Source organism: Scyliorhinus torazame, chromosome 2, assembly GCF_047496885.1.
Source record: "Scyliorhinus torazame isolate Kashiwa2021f chromosome 2, sScyTor2.1, whole genome shotgun sequence".
Taxonomy (NCBI): domain Eukaryota; kingdom Metazoa; phylum Chordata; class Chondrichthyes; order Carcharhiniformes; family Scyliorhinidae; genus Scyliorhinus; species Scyliorhinus torazame.
Window position 1 is genome coordinate 264,515,073 of NC_092708.1, and position 13,824 is coordinate 264,528,896.

Consider the following 13,824-nt stretch of genomic DNA (forward strand, 5'->3'; position numbering starts at 1 on the left):
CGATGTCATGATAGCAAAGGAAAAATCCTACGTGGGGGGACTATACAGCGAGGAGGTCTGGTGAATGTTAATATATGCTGAAAAGGTTCTGGGACTTTCATGGCAGAAACCCCGTTACTAGGTGGGGGGGGGGGGGGCAAGGACAAGCAAGCAGGGAAATCCCGCTGGCATGAAAGCCATTCCGACCTGCTGAAAACAGGGATGGAAAGCTTGGCACAACATTAAACATAGTTTTTTGGAAAGAGGTGCAAAAATTAACAACTTGCTGTGCAAAAAAAAAAAGAAGATTAATAAGTAAAGATGAGTATTAGCGCATAATAGGGTGGGAGTGTGTGTTTCCGGCTGTCACCCTCACCCGATGTGATGTGATGAGAGTGCATGATGGTATGTGTGGGTGAGGTGAATGAGAAGTGAGCCAGACGTATAGACATATTTTGCCGCTGCATGCCCATTACCACCTCACATACTCTCTTACCCCCCGCACTCTCACCCTGAGTATACTCTCTCGCCCCCTCTCACATTCATAATCCAGCCCCTTAGCTCCCTGGCTCCACGCTGTTATTGAAGGAGTAGCTCCATGCAGTTTCTTCGATTCAAAATTACCTGTTTGGTTGGCATTTCGAAAACTGGTTCTGGGGGCCACATATAGGTGCCTCAAATGCCACATTCAGCCCTTGGGCCACATGTTAGACACGTCTGATCTAGAAGAACAAGGGCAGTAGGTGCATGGGAATGCCACCAGTCCCAAGCTGCCCAAATGTTACACATGCACTTGACCTGAAAATATATTGCCATTCCTTCCTCATCATGGGGTCAAAATCCCAGAACTACCTCCGGAATAGCACCTTGACTGCAACGGTCTATGAACATACTTTACTGTCCCTTCCCAAGGGCAATTAGGGATGGTAATAAATGTTGGCCTTAAAAACAGTGATCATATCGGATGAATTAATTTTTTTAAAGGCTTATAGTAACCGTGCATAATACCACCTGAATCCAGTGTTCCCCTCCAAGTCACTCACCACCCTGACTTGGAAATATATCGTCGTTCTGTCACTGTCGCAGGGGCAACATTCTGGAACACCCTAACAGCACAGTGGGTGTACCTACACCTCAAGGCAAGAAGCAACTCACCACCACCTTCTGAGGGGCAATTAGGGATAGGCAATAAATGCTGACCTAACCACGGATGCCCACATACCGTAAATGAATTTAAAAAAAACTTATAGTACTCCTAACCTCACTCTCCTATTATAGAGAGTGTTTTACTCGCAGTAATTGTGAGTACTCCCACCTGTATCCAGTCTCAGATTACACATACTGCTCTTCAATTACCATTACTGCCAATTCTCCCACTCTCACTCAGCCATCATAATGCAGACTGCCCATCAATTACAGTAGCTGCGACAACTCCCACCCTCACCAACACGTCATAGTGAATAGACTTCTCTTTACTGACAGCAACTGCAATTACTCCCATCCTCAACCACAGACTTCCCTCAGAGTAACTTTAGGGACTCCAACTTCACATATCCTACGAGGCAGGACACCTTCTGAAAAATAGATTCTGCTTAGATCCCTACCTTTGGTCTTTTCCACAATATGTTCTTCACTTTTGTGGACTTTTGTCCCAGTTCTTTATACCCGAGGGACTCCACAGTGGCTGGAAACATATCATCTTCAAACAGAATCTTTTTCTGCAGGCATTCCTGCTTCAGCGTCACAAAGTTCTGTTCATAAAATCTGACGGGCTTGTGAATTGACCCTTCCCCCTCCCTCCTCTGCCTCTCACGCACCAGACGGTCACAGAAATGCCCGGATGCTGTGTATGGCATGGTTTCCAGCAAAAGATGTTCACTTCGATCTCAATCAGCAGAGGGGCTAATGAGGCAGCAACTACCTCACCCAGGAGCAGATGATGTCAGCCGGCCCGTTACAATACCTTCAGAGGACACAAACTCCTGGCATAAATCCAGGCTCCCCATTCCTGATTGGACGGGTTTCAAGCAACGTCACACCTGTGGAATAGAGTACAAAAGCTGATCTCCCTCAGGCCATTGGCCGAAATACAATAGCGAAAGAACAAAACCTTTACGCTGAGGGACTGCTGAGTGACAACAGTCAGAAAGGTTGTGTTGATAGCATTGACGAAGAATAGCAAGAGAAATAGAGATAAATATCTTTTTTTTGTATCGAAAGAACTGAGAGAGGCCCAGTCTGCCTCAGCAAATGGCATTGACGTTTAAAGCTGCATTCAATGGGCTGTGTGTGTGACACACTATAGACTTTAATCCAATAGAGACACAAACCCATTGATTGTTGGTCTTGTAGCCCTGGCTGGGCTGTTTTTGAGCTAGCGACATCAGGTGCTAATGCATTTCTCTTCTATATTTCTGACCCACTCACTTTTCAATCGCTGTATAGAGTTAAATGTCTGTGTTTTCTTTAGTTTTTGTCTCTGTTCTCACTGATTTAACTTGTTAGATTTCAGGCTTCTTCCAACACTCAACATTTGTGCTTCCAGGATCAAGCCAAATTTTATAGGAGGGCAACATATCCTATGAACTGGAGGTTGTTACACATCATGCATGGAACAAAGGGATCTGCACACAGCAGCATTACCAATTCTCTTTATCTCAAACACTCTACTACGCAGAGGTATGAGGGGCTCACCCTAACCCTCCCACACCACTGCTTGCTAAAGTAAACATTTCAAGTTAAACTACAACATTTCTTTATTATAATTTCTAAATTAATATACAAGCAAAATTAATTTATGCCTGCATGCCCATAACTTGAGCACTTAACACCATGAGTTGTGCCTCACACTATAATGTATAACTAAATGGTTGAAGCAAGTGAGCTAAACATATAACAAAATACTGCAGAAAAGCTGCCTGATCTGGGCAGTTTTTAACACATTGCGGTCAAATGCAGGCCTGCCAAGAAGGCAAGTGACCTCAAGAAAGACCCAATTCATTGATTATTGTCCTTGGTAGACAGCAAAATCCAAAACCATCTAACAGACACACTTACGAGAACTGTTTTCATCCCAATTTAGACTGGTGTTAGTGGTGCCAGCTTCTTTCATAATTTAGATAGTATTTACAGCACAGAAACAGGTCACTCAGCCCAACACATCAATGCTTGAGTTTATGCTCCATATGAACCTCCTCCTATCCTTTTATTTATTTATTTATCCTTCATTTGTTTATCTAGCTTCACCTTAAATGGATAGTGTTGTTCTGGCACAGGAGACAATTCAGTCCATGCTGGCTCTCTGTAAGCAATATAGAGCAATCTTTAACAACAGTCCTGAAAAGACTACAGATCACAAACCCACTCAAGTCAACCTACAAGACAAACTACGCTGAGAGACTCTGCTGTCGCACCTCTCTCACACTGCTCAACCATCTCGTACACCAGCTCTACAGCAGACACCGCAATCTGGAAACCAAGATAGAGTCCATGTGCGGAATTCTCTGAAAATGGGGCTATGGAGAAAGTCCAGAGTGTTTCTTCATTTTGAAGGAGGCTTGCAGGGCCCCGGAGTAGTCCACGTAGCTCCGACTGCCGATACGGGGCTCTGCACTTCCAGCTGCGGGTCTGGGCATGCGCACTGCCCGCGCAACGTGGCGGACCCACACAGCAAGCCAGCTCCCTCAATATAGGCCCCCCCAGATCATGTGCGCCCGCCGATCGGTGGCCCCCGATCGGAACCCTGGCTTTCCTGGAGGCCCCCCCCCCCCGCCCCCCGCCGGTGATGGATCCCCCCACCCAGCACCAGGACAGCCGCCACTCCGAGCTCCCGCCGGGTGGAACCGTGAGGGAATCACGCCGGCGGGAACTCGGCCAGCTGCCGGCGGAGAATCACTGTGGGGGTCTCTTTCAATGGCCCCCGACCGGTGCTGTGTCGACCGCGTGCGCTCGATTGGCGGCAATTCTCCGGTCGGCGGAGAATTGCGGGAAGACGTCGGACCCGATCGCGGGTCTGACCTGCTATTTTCCGCCCCCGCACCGAGCGTGATTTCGGCGGGCAGGCTCAGAGAATCAAGCAGAACACACACCCATGAACCCTGTAACCACACACCGCAGGGCCGCAGCAGAAGGAAACGCAGATTTCCTATATACAATCCCGTTAACCGTGACCCAATTACGGGATGCATGTGGAAAAATTTCACTGTTCCTTCCCACATCAGACCCCCACCAGCTTTTCGCCAGAGTTAAACAGCAGGCTACCATGTACGGCCTGGACAAAAAGGAGCAAGTGAAGCTCACAGTTTTAAGCCTCGACCCTTCAGTCGTGGCAGCCCTTCCCGACCCACAGAATGTAGGAGGAGGCACACTCCAAGAGATGCACACAGCGATCCTGGATGCGATCGGCTATAACAGAGGAGACCCCGTAGAAGGCCTAAACAAGTTTAGGCAAAAGAAAACAGAGCACCTCACAGCGTTTGCTGGACGCTTGTGGATACATTTCACAGCAGTATTTGGAGAGTTAGCCCGCGCCCATTTGTCCGCGGATAATATGGCCAAATGGACTCGAATCCTAGTCTCTCATGCGACAGAGGCAGGACAGAGAGCTTGCGCAAATTACCACCCCTCAGACGAGGCTCACAACGAGAAATGGGTTTTGAAAAGATTGTCCCGCACTTGGGAACAATCCGTCCAAGGCAAAACCGCATTTGCAAAACCAGAGGAAGAGCAGGCAGACATGAATCCAGTTAGGACGCACCAGAACCCCGCATGGGTAAATGAGGGCAGGAACAGCCCGCCGCAACCTAAATCCCAGGAATGCTACAATTGTGGACAATTATGACACTATGCACGAGAGTGCAACGTGCCCCAAAAGCAGCAGAAAACCCAACAGACAGGCACCCTAAATAAGAATAGGGCAAAGCCAATCCATAGCGTCAGCGCCCATTCAGAGAACGCAGACATGAACGGCACCGACTGACGGTGTTCGGGCTCCCCAACTTGGGTCTGCGACACCCTTTGGGACAAGTCCGGTAGACCGGTAGTATCAGGCAAAGTCCGGAGACTCCCCGTAGAATTTCTTTGGGACACAGGAGGGTCCCGCACCTCGCTCAATTCCTCCACGATGTTTCAACGAGACACGTGGCCCACAACAGACACCATCACACTCAGCGGCTTCACAGGTCATTTACAACAAGGATACATCACAGCCCCTGTAGCGATACAAATAGGGAACATTACGACTAAACACCCTGTAGTTTTGGTCAATCTACCCCAAACAGCTGAACACATCCTAGGAATCGACTTTATGAGCTCCCACAACCTCTCTTTTGATCCGGTAAATAAATGTGTATGGAGAATGGCAAAGGCAGCACGAGGCCCCGCCACGGTCACAGTTGGAGAGTATGCAAACAGAATCAGCGCAGTAGGAGACTTCTGGTTCGACCCTCGAGCCATTAGTCAGGACAAACAGGTTAGGGAAGTCCTACAGCAACACAAAGCAGCATTTGCACAGCACAAGTACGACGGTGGCAAGATAGCTGGCTTAGTGAATATCACAGGTCCCGACCCCAGACCCCAAAAGCAGTACGTTTTTCCCCAAGAAGCAGAGGGAGAGATCTCCAAAGTAATACAGAGTCTGCTTGACCAAGGCATACTCCGATCAGTAGCCTCCACGAATAACGCACCAATTTGGCCCGTCAGGAAACCCGATGGATCATGGCGACTGACCATTAATTACCGGGAACTGAACAAAGTAACCCCAGTAGCAGCCCCCACCATAGCCACGAATCCCGAGACCATGACCAACAGGGACTCCAGGCAAAAAAAAATTCGGTTTTGGATATTAGCAACGGCTTTTGGTCCATTCCATTGGATAAAGCGTGCCAATACAAATTCCCCTTTACATTCCAGGGACAACAATACACATGGACGTGCCTTCCACAAGGCTTCCACAACCCCCCCCCTCCATTTTCCACCGACAGCTGGCAAATGGATTAGCAAAATTTTCCTGACCCGATTGTCTGGTCCAGTATGTAGATGACTTGCTCCTACAGACAGACACAAAGGGACAGCACATTTTGCTTCTCGCAGAACTCCTAGGACTCCTAAAACAGATTGGATGTAAAGTCAACCCCAAGAAGGTCCAGATTTTGCAGGAAAAAGTGATTTACTTGGGTACAGTAATCACTCATGGTAAACGCGAGATCGAGCAAAAGAGAATTGACTCGATCGTCAAATTGCCCCTTCACCATAATGTCTCAGCCCGCCGGTCATTTCTAGGACTGGTTGGCTACTGCAGAAACCATATCGATGGTTTCGCCACAAAAGCAGCGCCTCTATCCGACCTTCTCAAGAAACAGGCACCTTGGGAGTGGCTTCCACAGCACACGGATGCCGTGGATGCTTTAAAGAGAGCCCTCAGCACAGCCCCCGCATTACAGGTCCCAGATCCACTTTCCCCATACGCAATCGAAGTAGCAAGAAACAACCAAACCCTGTCGGCAGTGCTCCTCCAGGAACACCATGACCGATTAGGCCCCGTGGCATACGCCTCATGCGTGTTAGATCGTATCGAGCAAGGATTTTCTGCCTGCAAAAGGCACCTGCTCGTAGTTTTTTGGGCAGTACAGTACTTCGCCTACATTACAGGACTCAACCCCATCACCATTCTCACTGAACGCACCCCAACACAGCTATTATTAGACGGTCGAGTTAAAGATGGCAGAGTCAGCCAAATCCGCGCAGCCCTTGGACCATTCTTTAAAGGGACGGGACATTACAGTTAAAAGAACCAAGACCCACACTTTTCTAGCCGACAATTTGCAATATGCAGGTACCCCACATGAGTGTGATATCATCACCACAAACCATAATTCAGGCCCATTTATACCTAAGTCAGCTCCCAGGAAAGCAGGTAATACACCCCAGAGACCCCAGCCCACAGACACGTGCGCACCCCTGAAAATTTATGTGGATGGCTCCTCCACAGTTTTGAATGGAAAGAGAATAACCGGTTGCGGCATTTATGTAGAGGACGCGCAGGGATGCGCCCTTGAAGAGATTTCATTAAAGTTACCAGGACATCTAGGCTCACATGCAGCAGAACTGGCAGTCATAGCTTACATTGTTGATCACCCTGGCTCGTTTCCGACCCCAGCAGACATATATTCGGACAGTTTATATGTCTGTAATAGTTTAACAGAATTCCTACCTCTGTGGGAAACTAGAGGATTTGTTTCCACAGACGGAAAGCCCCTACCCTCAACCCTATTACTCTGGCATATCCTAGAGACAGCTAAAGATAGGAAATATGGTATCATTAAGGTTCGCAGTCATCACCGTTCTTCACCCCCTGGTAATGTTAAAGCAGACGCCCTAGCGAAGGCAGGCTCCAGGCATGCTTACTTTTGGAACCCCCCCAAGAGTACCCCAGTACACGCAGTTCAGGTCTCACAGACCAACATTCAGGATCTAGCGAAAGGCCAAAAGAAGATGAAAAGTTCAGGGAAGTTTAAAAGGAACCTTCCCAGCCCTGTACGATAAGTTTAAGAACGCAATAACCACACATGACGGTGTAATTTTGAAAGACGGAATTTATGTAGTTCCCAGCCAGGACAGGAACCAGATTATTTGTCAGTTCCATGACAATCATGTACACCAAAGCATTGAACCCACCCTTACCCACCTGAGACCTCTCTGCTGGTGGCCTGATTTAAAAGCCGATGTAACCCATTACATTGAAAATTGCTTGATCTGTGCCCAGAACAATCCGGACAGATATGCAAGACAGGCTCAGCTTAGTCACACCCGCCCCGTTAATGGCTCCTGGACGAATTTGCAGATAGATTACATAGAACCCCTACCCCCCTGCAGAAATGGTTTTAAGTATGTGTTGGTGATCATCGACACCTTCACAAAATGGGTGGAAGCTTTTCCATCCAGAACGAATACGGCCTAAAACAACAGCTAAAATCCTAACACAGCATATCTTTACAAGATGGGGCCTCCCACGCAGCATAGAATCCGATCAAGGCTCCCATTTTACAGGACGAGTAATGAAGAACGTCCTCACAATTTTTGGAATTAGGCAGAAGTTTCACAAAGCATACCACCCCCAGTCAGCGGCATTGTAGAGAGGATGAACAGAACTCTAAAAGCCACTCTCAGGAAAATGGTGCAACAGAACAGCACCTGGGATTCAGTTCTCTCATTTGCTTTGATGTTCCTACGAAACACAGTATCCACGTCCACAGGATACACCCCCCACACCCTCATGACTGGATGCGCCATGAGAGGGACAGAGTTTTTATTAAGACTGGATTTGGCCAGCCCCACAGTCACCACCCTCACACATGAAAATGCTGTACAGCAGCTTATTGAGAATATAAAGGCAGCCCAGCTCGCAGCAGCTGTGAGACTTGGGACCAGGAGGAAACAAAGCAAAGCTTGTTTCGCTAAATCAGTACATGCCACCGAGTTTGCAGTAGGGCAGCAAGTGATGCTTTCCCTATACAACCTCAGTTCATTCCTTTCCCCCAAATTTTCCGGACCATACTCCATCTCTGACAAAGTCAGCCCCTCGGTATACAAGATCACATATCCCAACGGCAAGTCTGCGTGGTTTCACATAAACCAGCTAAAGGCTTATGGCTCGCAGAACAACAATGCACACCATATCTCGCTCGCAGCAGCAGACGAGCATGCCCCGCCCACAGATGATGCATTCCTACCCTCCCCCAGCCAGTCCAGCCTGTCCTCAGACACATCTTTAACTCCACCCCCGAGGCACGACTCCGCCTCTCCCTTCCTTCAACCAGCAGTGACAGCGACAGCAACAGCGATAGCAATGACGACAGCCACAGCACACCACGTTATGTTTACACCCCTGCACCAGACCCCACTCCCAGCGAATCCGAGCATGATTCCAGTGACCCCTTCAAAATCACGTACATCAAAGCCCCTGACCCAGACCCACCGCCCGACGATTACGGATTAAAACCTAGTAGCTCCAACCTCGACACACGATCCTGGCACCGTGCCAATTCGTTCAGGCTCATCCGAAATTACAAGATGGACCCCAATTCGCCCCAAACAGCTTTAGCCAAACTACTCCAGTCAAGAGTATCGTAGCCGGGAGAAGATGATGTCGAGTCTGACTTCCACCAAACAAATCCCTTTGCGACCCTGTTCGTTACTGAGCAATGAGGTGTCCAGATGATGGTAAACCAGAACCGATGGAGAGATATGGTGTCCTTTCTGACGGAACCTGCACCATGTTTGTTGTATGTTTGTTCGTTTAATGTAAACGTTAAATGTTGTTTGTTAATTTCAAGTTTTCATGGCCCCACGCCACGTCTTGACGCAGGCAGAACCACTCTTTTGATGCCCAATGGCTGTTAGAGGAACTAGTTTGTTGGCAGACACCAATCATAGCTACTCTCCTGATTTGAAGGTAATCACGAGGGGCAGCCCCCACAACGACCACAGTCTTACCCGTTCTTGCCGGTCGCTCAGGCAGTGGAGAACCGGCACTGGTCCCCGCCCTGCCTGAGGACCCCCCTCTGGTCAGCTACGCTCGGGTAGAGCACAAACGGCACTGGTCACCGTCCAACCCGGGGATTCCACCCATTTCTTACCCACTGCGGCCCATACGCACCCCATTTTGGCACTTTTAGTTCGAAACTTTTTCTTTGTTTCTGGCGAACCTTAGGTTGCTTCCGTATGCTATTTACATCCTCAAACACTAGGATGGTAGATCGCACAGGCTGCGAGACGGCTTGCACTGTGTCAGTATTTTTCTCGGATGTCTTGACAAATATTCGTTTTTTTTTTAAATGAGGGAGTCACAGATGGTGACCAATCATAATGGGTAATTGGCAACAAAGGACAGACAGACATACAAGATCTTAAGCAAGATAATAACAGATATTATGCTTGTGTCCATAGAATCATGGAACCTCAGGAATCCCAGAGGAAGAGAAAGAAGAAGACCGACAAAAGGAAAGATGAAGGCAACCTTCATGGTTTTCACCTGGATCTTAGCGGGATCGCATCAGTTATCACCTGGTATTCACTATCTTACATCGTAGAAGCACTCTTAGTACTGGCGATACTCTGCAATGTCGTACAGCCACTTAGACTCAGAAAATGGCGAAGGAGAGCCTCCCGCTCTCGCACCCCGGTATACACATTTAGGTCTCCTATTTTCGGACTCCAACAAACCCCCCCCAACCCCTTTAAGTGAATTAAAGTGCATCCGTTTTTCTTTGTGTGTGTTTGTTCGTTCAATAAAGACATGTAAACCTCTGTGCTTGACTGCCAAGCCAGAGAAACTTGTGTTGCTGCTATTTGTAAAGTTTAAAATGTTGCAGATTATTTTTGATTGTTTAAGTGAGGATAGTTTATTGAGGATAGTTAGAGGTTCCAGTTTTTAAAATTTTTGGAATGCATGCCTGAATGTCATAGCGCCCCGTAGAGTTTTATAATGATGTATGTATGTAAAATGATTTTAGGTAAATGCGATTCATAGGATAGGGCAGTGTAGAGCCCGTGAAGTGCTTATGGGTACCCCGCTTGATCAGAGAATGAAGACGACGCGTTAATGTGATCCTTCACGCTTCGCGTTGAGGATCACAAGGAGGGCGTGTAGCCACCTGGGATAGCCAGTTCCCGATTACAAAATGGACACTTTGCAAAGATTGCAGGGAAAATGGACAATACTGAGAAAACAAGCAGGTTCAGGGTTTGTCTGTATATTGGAGCCGTAGCTCCCAGACAAGACCAAAACTGTAGGGCCATTACCATACTAATGACCCATCTCCGGGAACAAAAGAGTAACATTTGAAAGACCGATACTAAGGCAGACACCCCGGCGCCAGAGGAGACTGAAACAAAGAAGGCCAACGGCCACCTAAGACACGCCCAGCCATCAGGGCACCCACCCCTTTTATCGGATGAGAATCAATATGAATGATCAAGAAATGGCCCAATTGATTGGGGCCAAGTTCAAGGCCCGCCCAAAAGAGCGCAAAGCCTCTTTGGGTATAAGAAGGAGCCCCCAAGAGAGAATTGTTCTCTTGGACCCGGCTCTCATCGAGGAGAGACCTGTCCACCAGCTGCACCAGAAGCAAGTAAGTCCAAGGTCAACGCTCGCTACCAGACAGATGACCTTTACCAGTTCGACCCCAGCAGCCTCAGAACTGGACAACGGCCATTGTTCCTCTGACTGAGTGGGCGCCCAAAGCTAAGTATAGGCTTTAGCAGTAGTGATAGTTTAGTCTGTAGAGTTTCGTGCATGAGTATATTTAACTGTGTGTGTAAATAAATAAGCATTGACTTTGAACTAACTAGTGTGTCGAGTCTTTGATCAGTATTCGGGTTTGAACCTTGTGGCGGTATCGAAAGATACCTGGCGACTCTAGAGCAAAGGTAATTAGAATTAAGGAAGACGACCATATTGACCGCCATATTCAGAGCCAACCAAAGAGAGCAACAGTTCCCAGATAGGGTGCAGAGGGAACCTGCCTGGGGTTCATTATGTACTGGTATGAAAGCTGGCACAAAGTAGGGCCTAGACAGACCAGTCCTCCCAGCAAGGATTGTACTGGGAATGAGGTGCTGCTTCACACAGAACTTTGTATATAGTTAAAATAAATTAATGTTCCATTTTCACCTGCTTCCTCAAGTTACTAAAGGCTCCCATTCTGTTGCCCTCCCACCGGGGCATCTTTGAAGATTTGCCAGTGATTGGACCAGTTCCAGTCCTTCCAGTTCTGGCAGCTGCTATTCTTTTTTTTAAAATTTAGAGTACCCAATTAATTTTTTTTCCCAATTAAGGGGCAATTTAGCATGGCCAATCCACCTATCCTGCACATCTTTGAGTTGTGGGGGCGAAACCCATGCAAACATGGGGAGAATGTGCAAACTCCACACGTACAGTGACCCAGAGCCGGGATTGAACCCGGGTCCTCGGCGCCGTGAAGCAGCAATGCTAACCATGGCAATGCTAATCATGGGCAGCACGGTAGCATTGTGGATAGCACAATTGCTTCACAGCTCCAGGGTCCCAGGTTCAATTCCGGCTTGGGTCACTGTCTGTGCGGAGTCTGCACATCCTCCCCGTGTGTGCGTGAGTTTCCTCCGGGTGCTCCGGTTTCCTCCCACAGTTCAAAGATGTGCAGGTTAGGTGGATTGGCCATGATAAATTGCCCTTAGTGTCCAAAATTGCCCTTAGTGTTGGGTGGAGTTACTGGGTTATGGGGATAGGGTGTAGGTGTTGACCTTGGGTCGGATGCTCTTTCCAAGAGCCGGTGCAGACTCGATGGGCCAAATGGCTTCCTTCTGCACTGTAAATTCTATGATAACCACTGCGCCACCGTGCTGCCCTTGCAGTTGCTATTCTCTTCATTTGTCAATGACACATAGATATTGCCTGTGTAGCTGTCACATTATTTATCAAATTCAACACTTCTGCAATGTTTAATTTAGAATTTTCTCTTATCAAGAAGCCAGCAGACTGCAACCAGGGCCCTTGATGTAGAGTATTTAAGCTATTCAAAGTGGGGAATCATTGTGTACAATCTCAAATATTTCAGGCCATTGTAGGTGAAACACTTTAAAAATGCGTGAGTAGCAAAACAAAATTCCTTTCCATTTGAATAGCTGGGTACAAATGAGAGAAATAGCTGATCACATGCTAGATGTGATTAACAGCTTGGTTGGATAAGTTCCTCCCTTTCTCATAGACTTAAAGAAGCTCTCTCTGTTTCTGTCTTTCTGATTCTCAGATAGTAAATGAGCCATGCCCTAGCAGGCAACAATATGAAGTGGCACGGTGGTGCAATGGTTAGCACTGCTGCTCACGGCACCGAGGACCAGGGTTCGATCGTGGCCCCGGGTCATTGTCCGCCAGATTCTGCACGTGGGCTTCATTAATCAGACACAGGCGGGGTCCCCTCCTACTCTCCTGGCAGCTGATTGGTCCGCCTGTCCGCCAGCTGGTGGGTTGGACGGTCCTGCTGCCATATTGAAATACCAGTCGTGCATACTCATATCATTCTCTCCAGCCCACCTGTCTTCACCAGATAGTGCACGATGTCAGCGACCCAGAGGAAAAAGGCCAGCAACCTCAAGAAGAAGTCTGTTCATCAATTCAACCACCACCGCACCCCACCTCGTGCTATATCCATCACCTGCGAGATGTCCATGCTCCTTCTGGACCTCTAGCACAGTATCTGGAGTTTTCATCCACCCCCTTCCAGTAAACGATATGGCACGTCTTTGACCCTATTTTCTGTGAACTTTTCATGCAGCCTTGTCAGGGTCCAGCATCCCTCCCCTCGGTTTTCCCTCTGCCTTCCATTGTTTGGCTTCTTCATCCACCTCCTTGCCCCTCTGCCTGCTATCATGTGCCCTCACCCTGCTCCCCCCCCCTCACTCCTTGCACCACCCTCCTTCCACATTGCCCCACCTCTTGTCTTTGTCAGGCTGTCCATGAAGACCAGCTTGGCATGGAGATGGAGGGTAAGAACTGGTCTGCCCCGGCAAAGTGGGGAACATCACATCAGGAAGCACGGTACTACAGCGGATAGGTTGTTGCACTGGCCTCAAAGTCTGTTATAATCTGAGGATCACCTTGTGCATTCCATTCTTCATCAATCCGGTTTTAGGGCAGCGCGGTGGTGCAGTGGTTAGCACTGCTACCTCATGGCACCGAAGACCTGGGTTCGAACCCTGCCCCGGGTCACTGTCTGTGTGGAGTTCACACATTCTCCCCATGTGTGCATGGGTCTCACCCCCCACAACCCAAAGATGTGCAGAGTAGGTGAATTGACCACACTAAATTGG

The 13,824-nt window shown here is 48.3% G+C and overlaps 1 protein-coding gene across 5 annotated transcripts in view; it reads right to left on the reverse strand.

Moving 5' to 3' along the window:
- The window catches only part of LOC140398211 (calpain-3-like), a 216,282-nt gene that overhangs the window by 185,124 nt on the left and 17,334 nt on the right, over positions 1-13,824 (reverse strand). For 2 of the 5 annotated variants that reach the window (XM_072486628.1, XM_072486609.1), the window contains exon 1: positions 1,584-1,921. The exons of the other annotated variants lie outside the window; for them this stretch is intronic. In XM_072486628.1, the coding sequence (XP_072342729.1) occupies positions 1,584-1,835 (252 nt within the window). In that variant the 5' untranslated portion in view covers positions 1,836-1,921. Of the gene's footprint in view, positions 1-1,583; positions 1,922-13,824 lie in introns of those variants that run through there. 5 annotated transcript variants of the gene reach the window in all.